At 36.6% G+C, this 16,386-nt stretch overlaps 1 protein-coding gene across 1 annotated transcript; it reads left to right on the forward strand.

Moving 5' to 3' along the window:
- Positions 1 to 13,795: 13,795 nt before the first annotated feature.
- Positions 13,796 to 14,326, forward strand: LOC143608738 (uncharacterized). The gene has a single exon (XM_077083691.1). The coding sequence runs from the start codon at positions 13,796 to 13,798 to the stop codon at positions 14,324 to 14,326; it is 531 nt and encodes a 176-aa protein (XP_076939806.1).
- The last annotated feature ends 2,060 nt before the right edge of the window (positions 14,327 to 16,386 follow it).

Consider the following 16,386-nt stretch of genomic DNA (forward strand, 5'->3'; position numbering starts at 1 on the left):
CAAAAATAGAATGGGCCGAACGCGAGAGGCTACAAAGACAAACGAAAAGAGACTTGGAAAAAGAGTGGGCCGAACGCGAAAAAGAGTGGGCCGAGCGTGAAAAAGAGTGGGCTGAGCACGAGAAACTACAATAACAAATTGAAGAAAATATCAAAAAAATTGCCGATAAGTAGTTTGCTGACTGTTTGGTATCTTAAAATGTTAAACTTTGTTTGGTATTTTGACATGTTTGAACAACTAGTATTTTGTTTGGTCGTTATAAAAGATTTGATTCTTTTAAAACATGGTTTTGTTTTATGGAATTCTTGCTTTTTTATTAGATTTTTGAAGAAATGATTTAGTTTTTCTGTCAGAATATATATATATATATATATATATATATATATATATATATATATAATTAAAGATTAAAAATTGTGGTCTACAATTAAAGTTAATAAAAAATGTAAAAGTTTATTTACATTTTCTTTCTCCTGAAAACATATATAAAAATTACTAAAAAAAGTAAAAAAAATAGCAAAATATTTTTTTTATGTTTTCGATGTTATGTATTAAATGTAACAACATATATTACATGTAACAAAAAAAACGATGTTACATAGGGTTTTCACAACTCAAGAGGGTTTTCAAACTATACTTCTCCTATATATATATATATATATATATATATATATATATGGGAAGGTTAACGTATAATAATCGCTTAACGTACATTACGTACGCGACATACGTTCAGCTAAAACATTTAACCTTTTAAACGTTCAAGCTAAAATCTAAAACGTTCAGGAAAAAAAGCTTTATACGTTCAAGCCAAATCTTAAACGTTCAATGTTAAAACCCATCATTCAGAACTCAAAATTGATCGATTGAAGCTTCAAATTGATGATTAATTGAATCGATTTTAAAGATTAACCGATCAATTGGCTTCAATTTCAATTTCAATTCAACTAAACAAACTGTGACGAGTTTTGCGTTTTTCCGATGAGCTCGTTGTCGACGGCGATGATGGTGACGAAGAGTGTTGATGAAGCCGGCGAGCGGTGGAGATAGAGATGGATTGAGCAGAGACCATTTTTCCGGTGACGGCTTACACATAGGAGATCGTTGGGCAGTGGAGGTGATTTAGGGTTTTTTAAAATCAAGGGTAAAGGAATTCGCGTACCTATTGTACGAGATACGCGAAAACAAGTAACAGGGGACGAGTCCGCCTCGTAAAAGTAATTTCACAGAAATACAAATGAGTTCAACACACGAGTCCGCCTTGTGAAAACTCATCTAAATCCCTTTTTGTCACAAAGGAAAAAAGGAAGGCCTCGCCGGTAGGCTCAATGGTTAACTAAACAGCACCTAAAACGTTCATGAACTATGACTATCAAAAAGAAATTGAAAATACTAAAAGGCATTACCATACATTCACGAGAAACATTCAAGGGAAACATGTTCAAATACAAGTCACAGCCCACATTGGGGTAAACAGCATAATAAGTCTAAAATTGTCCAAAACACAAACGCTGAGTAGCAAAAGAAATAACTAAACCATGACGAAGACATATCAGGGGAGTGGAGAAAAGGGATCCACAATGGAAGACAGGGTCTGGATCTCTTCAAAGGACACCTCTGGGTTGGAAGACATCTGCGCTAATATAGGTGGCACATGAGCAGAGAAAGCCATGAAGGCTTCATGAGCTTCAGCCTCAACAGAGGCTGAAAAAGAGGGAACCTCCTGTAAGGAAGTCCCTTGAGAACAGTGCTCATAGCCAGCCCAAAGCTCGTGTTGGAAGCCGGGTGCAAAAATTGCCCGATTCAAGGTGTCTCTAACTTCTAGAGTTTCCCTACACCACAAGGCTCTCTCATAAACCTGGCAAAAAACCTATGGAAACTATCCACCCCCTCTCCTCTTTAAGCTAGGTCATAGCCCCCTGCAAACTAGCACACTCACTCTTCAACCGATCATTTTCTTGGGAAAGATCATTTACCTTCTGCCCCTTTTGCTCCTTGACCACCTCCACCTGCTTCACATGTGACTCAAGTTCAGCCCGCTCACGATCCAAGCAAGTCTCTAATTCATGAATCTTTATGAGGGAAGGGGTTCCCTCACTAGAGCAAACAAAGTAACCAATCAGTGGAAGCAATAAGAACAAAAAGTAGAAAAGAGAAAAAGCCAACCTTAGAAATCTTCGCTTGAGCCTCGGAAAGGGAGGAACGAATAGCATCAAGCTCCGCAACCTTCTCCAGGGAAGCAACAAGTTCAGCAGTCAAGGCGAACACTTTCTTCTTAAAAGACTCTAAAGCAACTTCCAACCCAGGCACCTCCAAACTCTTCTCCTCGGCCAGTATAACCTTTTTTCTCATCTCAAGGATTCTTTTACCATGGCCTTCCAAAGACTTCTTCCAACCAGCAATTTCGGTTTGGTCCTCATGATAAAGGAGGTTAGTGTCAACAAAAGCTTGACGGATTGCAAGCTTGGGAGTATTGACAGAAGACCAAAGTCTAGTAAAGGTAAGTATCAAACTCACCAACAAGGCCATCAGGGTCCAAGGGCTGCACATGAGCGTAATTTACATGCGGCACAACTTGAGTCAGGAACTCATGGGCAAGCTAGGGAGTATTGACAGAAGAGTCAACAGTCAACATCCACTAAGGAGCAAAGATGTCACCCAAGGAAAGAGCAACATGGGTCTCTAGAACTACGGGTTTTTTGCCTTTAGGATCAGCTTTGGTAGCGGCAGAAGTACCAGATTCTTGAGTAGCTTCGGAAACGGGTAAGGTAAAATCAGCATCCACATCGACAATTTCAGGTAAGGGAGTGGAAGAAGGGCCTTGGGGAGTAGACGGTCCCAAGTACAAACGTTTAGAGTTCCTTAACTAGCCTTTTAGGGAGGCATCAAACAGTTCAGAAGTAAGGTTCTTACGTTTGGGAGTATCTTGAACGACGACAGCTGAGAACTGAGGAACCTCGGAATCCGGGGAAATAGTAACAGATGGAGTCGCAACTCCCGAGGAAGTATCAGCAGAAACAGGAAACTTGACGAACTCAGCGCTCTTCATGGGACGCTTCTGTAAAATCTCCATAAGATATTTCTTGAACAAAGCAAACATAGTTGGAAAGAAAGCAAGATTAAACTTGAGAAGAACATGAAAGGAAAGCACAGAGCCACCCACCTCGGTCCCCCTCGAGCATAGTTGGGTGTGTCAAAGGGTCAGGCCATATCTGGCTAAGCCCTGCTAAGTACAATAACGGCTCGGGTAAGTCATGGCCTCCGTTTTATTCTGAACAAACAAATCGTTGAAGAGATCCAAAGAAAAAGTTATCTTTCCACTCTCTTGGGTAAAAACCAGTGGGAATTTTAGAAACAGAAGAAGGGTAGTTATCGCCCTATCGACGTTCAAAAGTGAACCAGTCACCATCAACCTTTAAACAATAAAAATGACAAAACAAGGGAGCTGTAGAGAACCATCCAAGGCTCGGCAAGCAACCTCAAAATGGGTAACCCGTAAGAAGCCTAAAGGATGAACTTGAGAAAAACATAAGAGCTGATGTTTTAAAAGAGCTAATTGGAATTCGGTTAAAGGGTAAAGGATGTTAGAAAATTAGAGATTTTTCGCATACAAGGCTAGAAACCAGGACGGCTAACCGCCGTATCACTAGGACCCAGAAAAGTAGGTGAAAGAGAAAGGGGAATATGATACCTCGAACACAAGGAGGCCATTTTAACGGAAGTCATAGTTGAAGTAATAGTCGACATACCGTCACGACTCATTCTGAAACAAGAAAGGAAAATGGTAAACTTGTGAAAGAAGGAAGAGGCGGTGGAACGGTAGGAATAAGTAAGTGCCGGAAGGGAAGGATGTAACAATGAAGGAGAAGTAATGTTGAAATGACAATAACAGAAGTGAAATGATGGTGTCATGGGAAATCGAGAAAAACCGTCATTTCAAACAAGGAAGAGACAAAAGGGCAGGTGGGCTGAAACATTGGGCCAGGGATAATATAAAGGCATTGGGCTTCAAAATGTGAAAAAGAGTAATGCGGTCCAGGGGAAAAAGAAGAATAACCAAAAAACAAAAGGCTAAGGCCCAAAAAAGCAACAAGGAAAGAAAACTCGAACGAAAGACAACACTTATTTGATTGAGTCTATTATCCTCATCATAAATAACAAGGATAATAGACTAGGGGGACTTGAAGAGCCTACCCATGAAATGGGCCTCCCAGGTAAGCTCTGACCCATCAGAACGAAAAGAGCCCAACAAGGAGTGCCCAATGAAGAAGATATTCTAGAAGACTACTTGGAGGGAAATGGATTTGGAGGGAAATGATCTCCTGTTCACCTGATCCGGTTGGTGGCCCAAGACATATTGTCTCAAGATAGGAAGCGTGATCCACAGGATAAAGATCCAAGAGACAGTCGGACCAAAGGAAGAAGAGATGTAACACCCCGGCTAAAGCGGAAACGCCTGAGTGTGACATAGAGATTGCTCAAACACACGTGACACTATTAGGTGACCATAATAACATTATTTCATTTAAATAATCATGTAACACAATTTGGTCAAATAATACAAGTTGAAACAATAAATAAATGATAAGTTGTTCTTTGAATATCCTATAGGCATGCTATGTGTCTTCTAACTTTCATCCTCGTATCTTTACACCTGTAACATATGTATAAAATAAAGTCAGCTATGAACATAGCTGGTGAGTTCCCACAGTTTGATATAATACGTAAAAATCATACAATTCATGGACAAGTGATAAAGGAGCAAGTAAAGTTCTTTCCAGTTGGTATCAACCAACGTACTCGGGTAATCGCGCAAGTAAGGTCCTTTTCAGTTGGTAACAACCAACGTACTCGGATAATGAGGCCCTTTTCCACTCGATACAAATGGACCTGAGTGCAAAGGGGGGCGTATGATCATACTTATTGAGGCTACCACGTGTAAGTAAAATTCGAGCACGAAATCAAGTAACACACATGTCCATATAGTGAATTGTAGTTTGTAAGCGAAATCGTAATACATTGAATTTGTAATAAGATACATATGCTACCCCAAAATATAAAAAAGTTTAAAAGGGGGTTGTGAGAAACTCACCTCGAAATCGAAGATAACTTGAAATATAAACTGTAAGCACAATAACGAAACCGAAGCAACCGAAAGTACTTTAAAGAATCCGAAATGATTTGACTTCTCGAACTATAAATAAAATAAATACGAATATTTAAAGACTAACTGACGGAATTGATGAAAACAATAATTTAGATAAAGAGGTTGTGATATATTTTTATTAGCTTTTTATGGAAAATTATAATATAATATTATATTTGAGTTTAATGAAATTTTAGCGATGTTTATGATTTAAGTTATAACTTTAACACTAATATGAGAGTTATGATAATTAGAAGGCACGGGTTTTATATCGAAAAGCAATTATGTTATTTGATTAAAGTGAACGAATTAGAAGCTAACGAACTATAACTTATTTTAACGGTTTTAATTATTTTAATACTATGTAATTATTATTAGTGATAGGCTTTAATATTTATGATATACGAAATTAATTGGTCTAATTTTATCCTAGTTTACAAGCATAGTTAAAGTTGTCGAAAAAGTATTGTAATATTAACGGACAAGTATTTAATATTATAACAATTCGGGTTTTACGAATTTTAATGAAATCAAAAGTCGGTTTTTAGGTGAAAGGTGATAAATGTAACTTATAGCTATTTTTATTTAATTTAAAATAGTTTTATTTGATTTATTAATATTTTTACTAATTTAAGAATTTAAATTAATTAATTTAAAATGGTTATTATAATTTTAATATGATTTTTAATTTATTATAATTAATTAATAAAAAAAATAATTGATTAATAAAACTTGATATAAAAAAATGGGGTTTCGAACCCGGGTCTTGCGCTTAGCAGGAAAAGGGTTTAACCACTGGACCAGTAATAACAGTCGTTTAGAGTATGATAAAGATTAGTTTTAACACAAGACTCAGGGTCATCTTCCTCATCAAAACCCTAGGGTTTCAATTGAGGAATCTGGTCCATGTACGACGCAATAAGCATAGGGACCTTGCTTCTCGTATCATAATCGTTACAATTTCTATTGTAAATACCTGCAACTATTGTGTTTGATGGGGATAGGACTTGCCGGAGAAACAGAACTTCAAGCTCAATACTCGGCCGATTAAGAGAGATTGGGATAGATTGAGAGGTATGAGCGGGTTGTGATGGTTGTGTACAGCCCTATTTATACTTGAATTGCAATGGGGATGGTCAAAGAGGTGGTTAATTTGTCGAGCGAAGAATCCGGCGGGTCATACGGCTAAATCGATGGTTAATGGTTGTTAAATCACAACTAATACACTGATTATATTATAATATCGGCGGTTAAAGAAGTTATGATAATTATTTTGCTTGATTAGCGAGATTATCGGCCAAACTAGATTATCCAGCGCCGGATTCCAGTGACCGGAACACTACCTGAAAAACGAGGGTGACGAGGGGGGTGGGGCTTGGTAGTTTTAATATTTTATCATATTTACATAACTGGCCCTTGGACTTTCAGATTATATTAAACAGAAATTTAAATATAAATTACCATTTGAACCTCGTACTTTGCAATGTATTTAAAGTGAATTAGGAATTATATAATTTAGATATTTTTGTATTAATCCCGAATAGCTTTTGAATTGTTTAAACATATAAACCTTAAGACGTTAAATCTCGGAGTTCCGTTAATCGATTAAAATGAGTAAGCAAACGAACGAACAACAACTTAAATCCTTGTGAATTTTTTTATATTAACGACGAACTCTAGCACGAATACAATGAGGCAATGAAATGGTTTGTTTTAACATATACAAATATGAATCCAAATAACTTTTAACGAAAGTCATATAAATACACGAACAAACTTGAGGAATATATATTTATACATATATATTTAAAAACAAAAATCAAACATTTAAAATGGGTCGGGTTTTCGGGTTTGAAAAGTAACGAATGTTACAAGAGAGGAACTAAAGGAAATAGACATTATCAATGTAACCATTGTGTAAATTATACAACCCCTTCCCTCTATATTAGGGAAGGCAAGTTCATGCATAAGCAGAACATTAATACATACTGCTTACATTTCACAATCATACTCTTGATCACCATTCTCTCAAGTATCGTTAGAAACGTTATCCCCCCCACCCCACCCATATGGGAATAGGTTTCAACAATACCAAAAGTAATTAGCAGCAACTTGTCTGTGTGTGGGTGTCACGGTTAACCTACTGCTGAAGGGTTCTTTTTGGACACCCTATGTAACACCCCAACCCGGATGGGTTGACGTTTCACAATGTACGGAGGTATACAAAGACAAAAGACATAATTCTATTACTTCATTAGAGTCAAAAGCACATACTACTGATAGATTAGATACTAAGTCCAAAATACATAACATTCAGATAACATAAGCTTAACAGACATCTTCAGATTATTCCAAAGTGTTAGGCTTCTCTAATGATCCCGCCCAAAGTATCCTGTGAACCTGAAGTGTAAAAAGGTTTACGGAATGAGCCGAATGCCCAGTACAGAATATTAAGACTCAAAAGCAAATAATAATTAACTGAATAAAATATCACAATATATGTTAGCACATAACTGATTAAAATTATATAACACAAATAGCTGAACTGAAACATATCATACGGATGTACACATAAGCATAACTGAGTCTTATAATATGTGAAGACATACAGGGGGGCCACTCCTATATATCAATCACCCGAAATGGCGTAAGCTGGCATACCCACAACCATTTCCTGAAACTGAAACTGAACTAGGATATATCCATACGCCTCCTAATAGCTATGTACCACACCTGTATTTAAGAGACGCCGTGAACTGATCTCTCCGTCACTGAAGGAGCACATAACATCGATGCCACAATGTTATGCCCCTGGAACACTCCACGGGAAGCGAGTGCTCAGGGTAGCAGAGTACAAATATTCTGAGTTATACAATTACAATTCGTATCTTAACAATTCACGGAACATGCGATAACGAGTACAATTTAATAATAAATATATTGCATGCTGACAAGTCAAATAACAAGTCATAATCTGAACATGAATCGAACGGACGGCCAAATAAATTGAGGTGTCAAAGACGTTAGGAGTTCCAAAGGTATAGAATATAAACGGGGTTTATAACAATCGAATATGATAACAATAGGGAAGGGTTAGGATCCGTACCTTGATTGCTGATTAGCTGTCTTACAGAGATAAGTTTTCTAAGTGATGCTCTTTTAATCAACCTACATCGTATACATGTAGCTCATAAGGGCATGTATGGTTTATAACAGGTTAAAGTCGAATGTTATCTTATGTATATATGAAAACGTAGAGTCGTTTGATTAAGAAATTAAGTGTAATTTAACGAGCTCGATATCTCTTATTTATATATTTTAACGATTATTATTTTTAATGTTAAAAAAAGTGATTATGGATGAATACAAAATATGGTATCAAAAATAGTTTGTCATGGGTGAGGTTTAAACGTTTAATTTGTTAATATTTAAACACAAGAATTAATTTGTTAAAAAACTAAAAATAAACAAAAGAATCAAGGTTTGAGCCCATGACCAATTTATTTCTTGATAGATAGCTTAACCAATTGGACCAACTCTGCTTTTTTCTGTTGACAGCCTAATGACTTAACCAATAGACCAACAATGAATTATGTATATAACTTGAGACAGTTAACTATTTAACAAAGGGGAACAGTTAAACTTTAAATAAAAGAAAGTTGCAGCAAACCAGTTTCGAACTCGAGACCTGCTGTTTATAAGTGTTGTGTCTAAACCAGTTGCACCAGTTTTACATTGCTTAATAAATAAACAGTTAGGTATATATAACTAGTTTTCCTGGTCTATCTCTTCCATATTAAGTCATTATGGTTCTAAGCCTAAAAAAAATGAAAACCCATGTTGTTTACAGATTGTTTGCTTTATGATTCACATTCAACATTAATTATAACATTGATATAGCATGAGGTTCGGGTTACCTTAGTGGACTCGCGATATGGTGCCGGAGATACTTCCCGGATAGATGTGAACGACGAAGGTGGTGGCGTAAAAATACTCGTTTGAGGGTCGTATTGGGGTGTTAGGAGGCGGAGGAGCTGGATGGTGGTAGCGTTATTATGTTCCGCGACAAAAAGGTTGTTGGTGTCGGAGCTCTTGCCGGAAAACGTGAACGGCGACGGTGGTGATGCTTTTCAAACAACCGATGGTTCTTCAATCGTTGGTGGTGGTCAACGGAAAAACGTCAGTAGGTAGCGGCACCTTAGCTCGCGGTTTCGGAGGTTTGGATGAGAGTTCGAGAGTGTGGAGACGACGAGTGGTGGTTACATTGAGTGATTTCACTGTGGTAACGGACGGTTTGTGTTTAACAGAGATGGTGGTATAGTGGTGGGAGGTGGAGAACGTGATGGTGTTGTCTGTTCGTGTTTTTGTGAATACTAGTGACGATCTTTTTAGGAGCCGAAAGCAATTTTGAGACAAGGTAGGGAGGGAAAGTGAGGATGATGGAATGCTCATCTTATTTATTAATTTATAGTGAAGATATGAAGTTTCTCGAATAACAAGTTAAAATTTTATTTTATTATTATTATTATTATTTATTAATTTATTTTGACTTTGCCTCCAATAATAAGTAAAATATCTTGTTTGACAAATTTACATGCACACGTTTTCACACCATCATTTGCGTAGATGTTTCAAATAACTCCCATACCCCTAATTATTGAGATTTGATCAGGCTGCAATAAAAATTTGTTTGAAGCATTTAAATATACATGTGCTATTGTTATTTTTATTTAGGTTTTGTCATTCCACTTATTGGATCATGTTCATAAGATGTTTCACATGCAAACATCCATTTTTGCAAGTTAGTGGTTCATTCCAAATGATATATCTAGGCATGCATGTTTACACGTATTTAGACTCATAACATATTTGTTGCTTTTGTTTACTAAATATTTTGTGTAAGTTTTGAATATTAGTGGTTATTTCACCCTAGGTGGTGGTGATGGTCCGGGTGGTGTTTGCCGGTGGAGAGCCTCTTGACCTTCTCTAGTTACGGGTTGAATGATGAGATTATTCTCATTATAGTGGCGATTTTTGGATGTTTATGGCTAGAATGGTGTTCAAGGTTGTGATCCGATCCGTTTTTTTTCTCTCTTTTATGTGGTTGTTGCCAAAGTTTGACTCTTTTTTGGCTTTGTAATTTTAACACAGTTTGCTGTAGTTGTTTCCCTTTTAAAAGTTCAGTAACCTTTTGTATGAGTCAAGTAGTAGGAACCTGTCTGTTTGTGTTTGTATTTGGAACCGATTTAAACAACTTTATATTTGAATCATGTAGCCTCACAGTTCACTAATTGACCCGTAGACTACATCCTTATGGTGCTAGAACTAAGGCAGGGCGGATTTAGCCCATTACGAGGGTGGGACAAGGCCCACCGTCCAGCCCATATATGTAGTGTATTTATTATACTGATTTTCTGGTTAAAGCCCAAATGCCCACCCTTCTTTAAACTCAAGTGTCCACTCTCCAAGCCCAAGAGCAAGCCTAAACCTGTTAAATATTTTTTTGATTTTAAACATGGACCTGAACATGAAACGTCGTAAGCTACGCAGTTGCATCTCTCCTCCTAAAAGGACCCTACAGAAACACTCTAACACCTCCTGATCCATGGCTCCACTCTAGATACTTGCTCCATTGCCATTTTCCGATTTTCCGCTAGCTGCCGGAGGCTCGCTCTATTTTATTTACTCGGTAAGTCCGTATGGAAGACGGAAGTCACGGATGACGGAACTAACTAGTAGCGTCTGAGTGTCTGGTGTATATCTTTTGTTGAGTATTGAAGTAATTGAATTTGTTTTGTTAAGTAAATAAGTAATTTAATGTCTAAATTCTAATTGATTTTACTCGGTAAATCGGTGACTCGATGTGGAACAGTGGAAGATGAAATTGCTTATATTTTGATGTCTTATCGGTTTTTTTTCTTTTGTCAATTTATCATATTGTTTGTTTGCTTATTGTTTGCTAAAAGTTTGATAGTCCATATAGCAAATTTATAATATTTTATAATCTTGGAAATTGTTATAAGTTTTTTTTATTGATTGTTGGTTTACAATTTTTTATAGGCCTTGTAAGCTGTAGCTAACATGCCTACCTTTTTCTTCTTTAAATAATTTTGTGTAGTTCCTTTTTAGCTTATTTGATGAATTGGTGATTTGCTTGTTTACTAAACCGGTGATGTCTTCACAGGTAAAACAAAAACAAGGTGCTCATTTTTTACCCTCCTATATAATTGTGATGATTGTTTTTTTTTGTTTTTTTTGTTGTTGTCGTGTAAATTGATTTATTTGGTTTTCATCTAAGAACTCTTAACAATTTCTTAAAAATAAAGGCACCATCATCAAGTAAAATTCCATCTAGTAGTAGTGATGGTCCGATTCCTATCTCTACTCCGACTATGCCTAAGTTAGTTGATTTGGATAATCTTCTGTGGGATCTCGCTGATAGGATAAAAATTTCTAATTATCATCCAAATCAAAGATATGAGATAAGGAGAAAATATTGGTTAAAAGGACCGTGCCAACCACACGATCATGAGTTTCCAAAAACAATGTACGGGGATAAATACCGCATTTCCATCCTTCTTGGTTTGATTCACATCGCAAATGGTTAGATTATAGTGTAAAAGTAGACAAAGTATTTTGTTTATGTTGTTATTTATGTAGAGACATTGTCGGGATTGGAAACTCTAATGAAAGGGGCGTAATGCATATATTACAACCGGCTATAAGAATTGGAAAGTGCCAAGATTTGATAAACACGTTGGTGATGTTAATAGTTTTCATAATAAAGCCCTACAAAGATGTGAAGATCTAGTAAACCAAGCTCATTCTATTAATGTTGCTGCCAATAAACAAGATGATCTTGTGATGAAAGCAAATCAAGTTCGATTGACTGCTATGATTGATGCTTGTAGGTTCTGTTTGAAATGCACATTACCATTTCAAGGTCATGATGAGAGTGAAACTTTTAATTTTAAAGGATTTTTTTTGGAATTAGGATTTGATCATAAGTCAAAATGTTGAACTAAAAAAAGTTACCAAAAGCATTAGGAAATAACAAATATTTATGTCCAAGTACTCAAAAGGATGTTTCTCATTGTTTTGAAGAAGAAGTGCTTAAGCGTATCTTTGATGAAATTGGTGAGTATGTGTTCGCATTATAGTTGACGAGTCTAGTGATGTATCCGAGAAAGAACAAATGGCAATTGTTTTGAGATATGTTGATACATATGCACTTATTAAAGAGAGGTTTGTGGGACTTGTACATGTGATGGAAACATCTTCTTTAGTTTTGAAGTCGTCTATTGATACTTTTTTTGCAAAACATAACTTGAGTTCGAGCCAGTTAAGAGGTCAAGGTTATGATGGAGCGAGCAACATGCACAGTGAATTTAATGGGTTGAAGGCAAAGTTTTTAGAAGAAAACAAATCATTTTATTATGTGCATTGTTTTGCTCACCAGCTTCAGTTGGTGGTTGTGGCGGTTGTAAAAAAACATTTGGGTGTTGGCGTTTTTTTGAGGTATATTGGTTTTTAATGATCACAACTATTGCCTTTTGGTCACTGTTGGTCCCAACTAACGAATTGGCTACTGATGGTCCCAACTTTTAAAGTATTTGTTCCTAATGGTTCGCGACTAACAGATCCTAATGCTGTTAGTTTCAGGTCGTCGGGAAAACGATTTTGGCCAGAAAAATCAAATTTGTTGCCGGAAAACACCAACTTGAACACCACAACTACCACCACTTGAGCACCATCAACCGATTCCGACAATGGTTCTAAGGTTTCTGGCGACCTTAATAATTGGGGCTTTTACTAGAAAAAGGTTCCTATAGGTCCGATACGAAGTTACCAAGATGTCTGGGATGAAAATGTTGAGTTTTTGGGGAAAAAATTGAGTTTTCCGGCCAAAACCATTTTTTCGGCGACCTAAACTAACGATGTTAGGATTCTGTTAGTCGTGGACCGTTAGGAACACATACTTTAAAAGTTGGGACCATTAGTAGCCAATTCATTAGTTGGGACCAGCAGTGACCAAAAGACAATAGTTGGGATCATTAAAAACCAACATACCTTTGTTTGATAAGATAGCCACTTTGTTGAATGTGGTTTGTGCTTCTTGTAAGAGAAATGACATTCTTCGAGAAACGGAGAGAGAAAGGGTAGCAAAGGAGATTAATTGTGGGTTAATTATGACCTGAAGTGGGTTAAATCAAGAGCTTTCCCTTATACGGTCGGGAGATACACAGTGGAATTCTCACTACAAAACACTTATGCGCTTAATTGATATGTTTCCATCCATTGTTAATGTGCTTGAACATATTATAAAGGAATGCCCTAATGATCTTAGTAAAGGTCAAGCAGATGGCATTTTTGAATACTTTGAAACATTTGAATTTTTTTTTTATCTACATTTGATGTTTCACATTTTAGGGATAACGGATACTTTATCAAGAGGACTTCAAAAGAAAGATCAAGAGAAGGTAGAAGCGGTTTCAATGGTGGAATCAACCAAAGCGGTCTTGCAAAATTTTAGAGAAAGGATTTTATAAAGTTTTAGTAAAGGTATCTAATTTTTGTGTTAAGCAAAAGATTCAAATGCTGGACATTATTCAATCAACATTATTCAAGGTTGATTGCTTTAATGCTATTATGGATAAGTTTCTTCAAGAATTTGGATATCTTTTTAATGAAGTTAACATGGAATTGCTTAAAAATATGGCGGCTTTGAGTCCGCGCGACTTTTTCTCTCAGTTCAACACATCAAAGTTACTTCGGTTGAGTGAGTTCTATCCATATGATTTTGATGATAGGGAAAATATTAAGCTTGAGCTTCAATTATCCTTATATCATCATAGTGTTCTAAAAGACACAAAGTTTGCTAACTTGAAGAGTATTGTCGACCTTTCTAAAATGATGGTGAAGACAAGGAAACATCTATCTTATCATTTGGTTTATCGACTATTAAAGCTAGCATTGGTTTTACCTGTTGCAACTGCGTCTGTGGAGAGATCTTTTTCGGTAATGAAACGAATAAAGTCAAGTTTGCGCAATCGTATTAGTGATGATTTCTTGAACGCTTGTGTCATTTGTGCTGTGGAAGTAGATGAACTTGTCAATCTAACTAATGAAGATGTAATCGAGCGTTTCCAAAAGATGAAAACACATAGAGGACAAGTGTAATCGACGTACTTTGAATTTTATTTTGAATATTTAATGAATGGTTGTTTTAACATTAGTTTTTTGTTGATCTATTTTATGTCGGTTCGTATTTTCCCCCCGTATAAAAATTTTCTGAATCCGTCTTTGAACTAAGGTGTAGGATTTTTTATTTCAGCATAGACCATTTTGGAGTTTGTATACAAGGCGAGACAAGTATTAGAGAACTATTAGAGCTACACGTCTAAATTTCAAATAATATAAAGTCTGGATACCAGTTAATGGTTTATTTGACGCGAAAATATGCATGTGGCGCACACAATCATCAGCAAAGTAACAACATCTTGCTGTTAAAAAAAATCAAAACAAAACATTACAGTATCTTACTTCCGCTTTACAATAATAAATATTGGTGTGTTAATAGTTAACTAATGACACAACTTTAAATACGACATAAACATCAATAGATCAGCAATGATTTTCTTGTTGTTCGGTTATTAAAAATTTGACTATTTTGTTTTCGATTAATCAGTCTGGTTATTCAATTGATTTTTTGGTGTTTGGTTCTGTTTGGTTAATTTCGGTTTGCTTGTATAATTGCCTACAATTGTCCATTGTGTTAATTTGAAAAAAAAAAAAAGAAGTTCAACTTCAAATACTACTGAAACTAATAATCAAAGAGAATATAAAAATTACTCAAAACTTGAAATAACGAGTACTATAAATCAGAAGATTCTTAAGAAAAGGAAAAAACGATTGATGTAATTTTATTACATGCTACCTGTTAGGGTTCGGATTTTCAGTATTCTAAGCAAACGATATGTTCAGGATAACTCCAGGATATAGTATCCTCCGAAGATACGGGTATCCTTAATATATTATTGTGCTAACGATTCCACCGCTTTCTTTAATGCTTACCAGGTCATACAACGTTCCCATGTGCTCCTGAAGACTCGGACTACTCTTCAACAACCTCAAAGAACGTGCTCAACAAGGTCAAACGACTACCATAAATAAAACGTGCTTAAATGAAAGGAGTCAATTATCTCTGGAATTTTAGGAACGGCTAATTAAGACTTAGTCTGTCATTTCCTAATTTGTAGGCAATGTTGTTAGCTTCTTTTTATTATAAATAGAACTAGACCCGGTTCAATAACGCACACGCTAGACACACGAGACTTACTAGTACTCGCTCTCATTGTAATCACGATCCGATTAGCTCCACCACTTGTAACCACTTTTTGTTATTAATAAACCAGTGGTGATAGTTTTCACCGCCCGGGGTTTTTTTCTTGTTATCCTTAGGATAACGAGTTTTTTCCTCGCAACAAATCTCTGTGTTCTAGCAAGTTTTACATTCATTTCAAGCAAGCACCAAGTCCCATTTACTAATTTGGTTGTAAAATCACATTTGTTAATTTTTGACCAAAACAATTTGGCGCCCACCATGGGGCAGTCGGTGCTTTAATCCATCAAAACTGTTTGTTTCTTTCTCAATTACTTTCATCCCTTCATCATGGCCTCACAACCAAAAACCAGCTCCATTTTTGCTCCGGTGGTCACCACTGCTTCAAGTGTTAACCCTGGTCCTCCACCAGTCACGAAGAAGAACACTCAACCCAGAGGAGAACTTCCACCGTACCCGGGAACCTCTACACGGGTAGATCCAGTTATTTCCAACGGTGATATTTTTGCTTTGATGAAACAGGTCAAAACTCACATGGAGCAGCAAGAGAAGACCAACTCAAGGCTATTTAAGGAGATTGAAGGGATCAAGAAAAAACCAGGGCAGGAGGCTACTCCAATCATGCCCAGGGCTCTTGATTTTGGTTCTCCAGGATCATCTATCCTTCAGAATCCCGGATCCTTGGGGACACAATCAACAAGGACTCCGTCTCAGCAGCAGTCAGGATACTGGGGAACTTACCCTCAGGTATTCTTGGAGTTACCCAGACCAACGAGGCCAGACTCCATCAACATGCAGCCTCGTTCAACCATGCCAGCTGGCATATTCTCATCAGGATTTCCCACGGTGTCCTCTGAAGTGCATGTCGGGGACAATATCCCTATGCAGACATCTCCTT

This window comes from Bidens hawaiensis, unplaced genomic scaffold, assembly GCF_021521415.1.
Source record: "Bidens hawaiensis isolate Kalapana, Puna unplaced genomic scaffold, B.hawaiensis_p1.1 tig00419426_1, whole genome shotgun sequence".
NCBI lineage: Eukaryota > Viridiplantae > Streptophyta > Magnoliopsida > Asterales > Asteraceae > Bidens > Bidens hawaiensis.

Coding starts and splice junctions, on each gene's coding strand:
- LOC143608738 (XM_077083691.1), top strand. CDS start 13,796: ATGGATAAGTTTCTTCAAGAATTTGGATATCTTTTTAATGAAGTTAAC.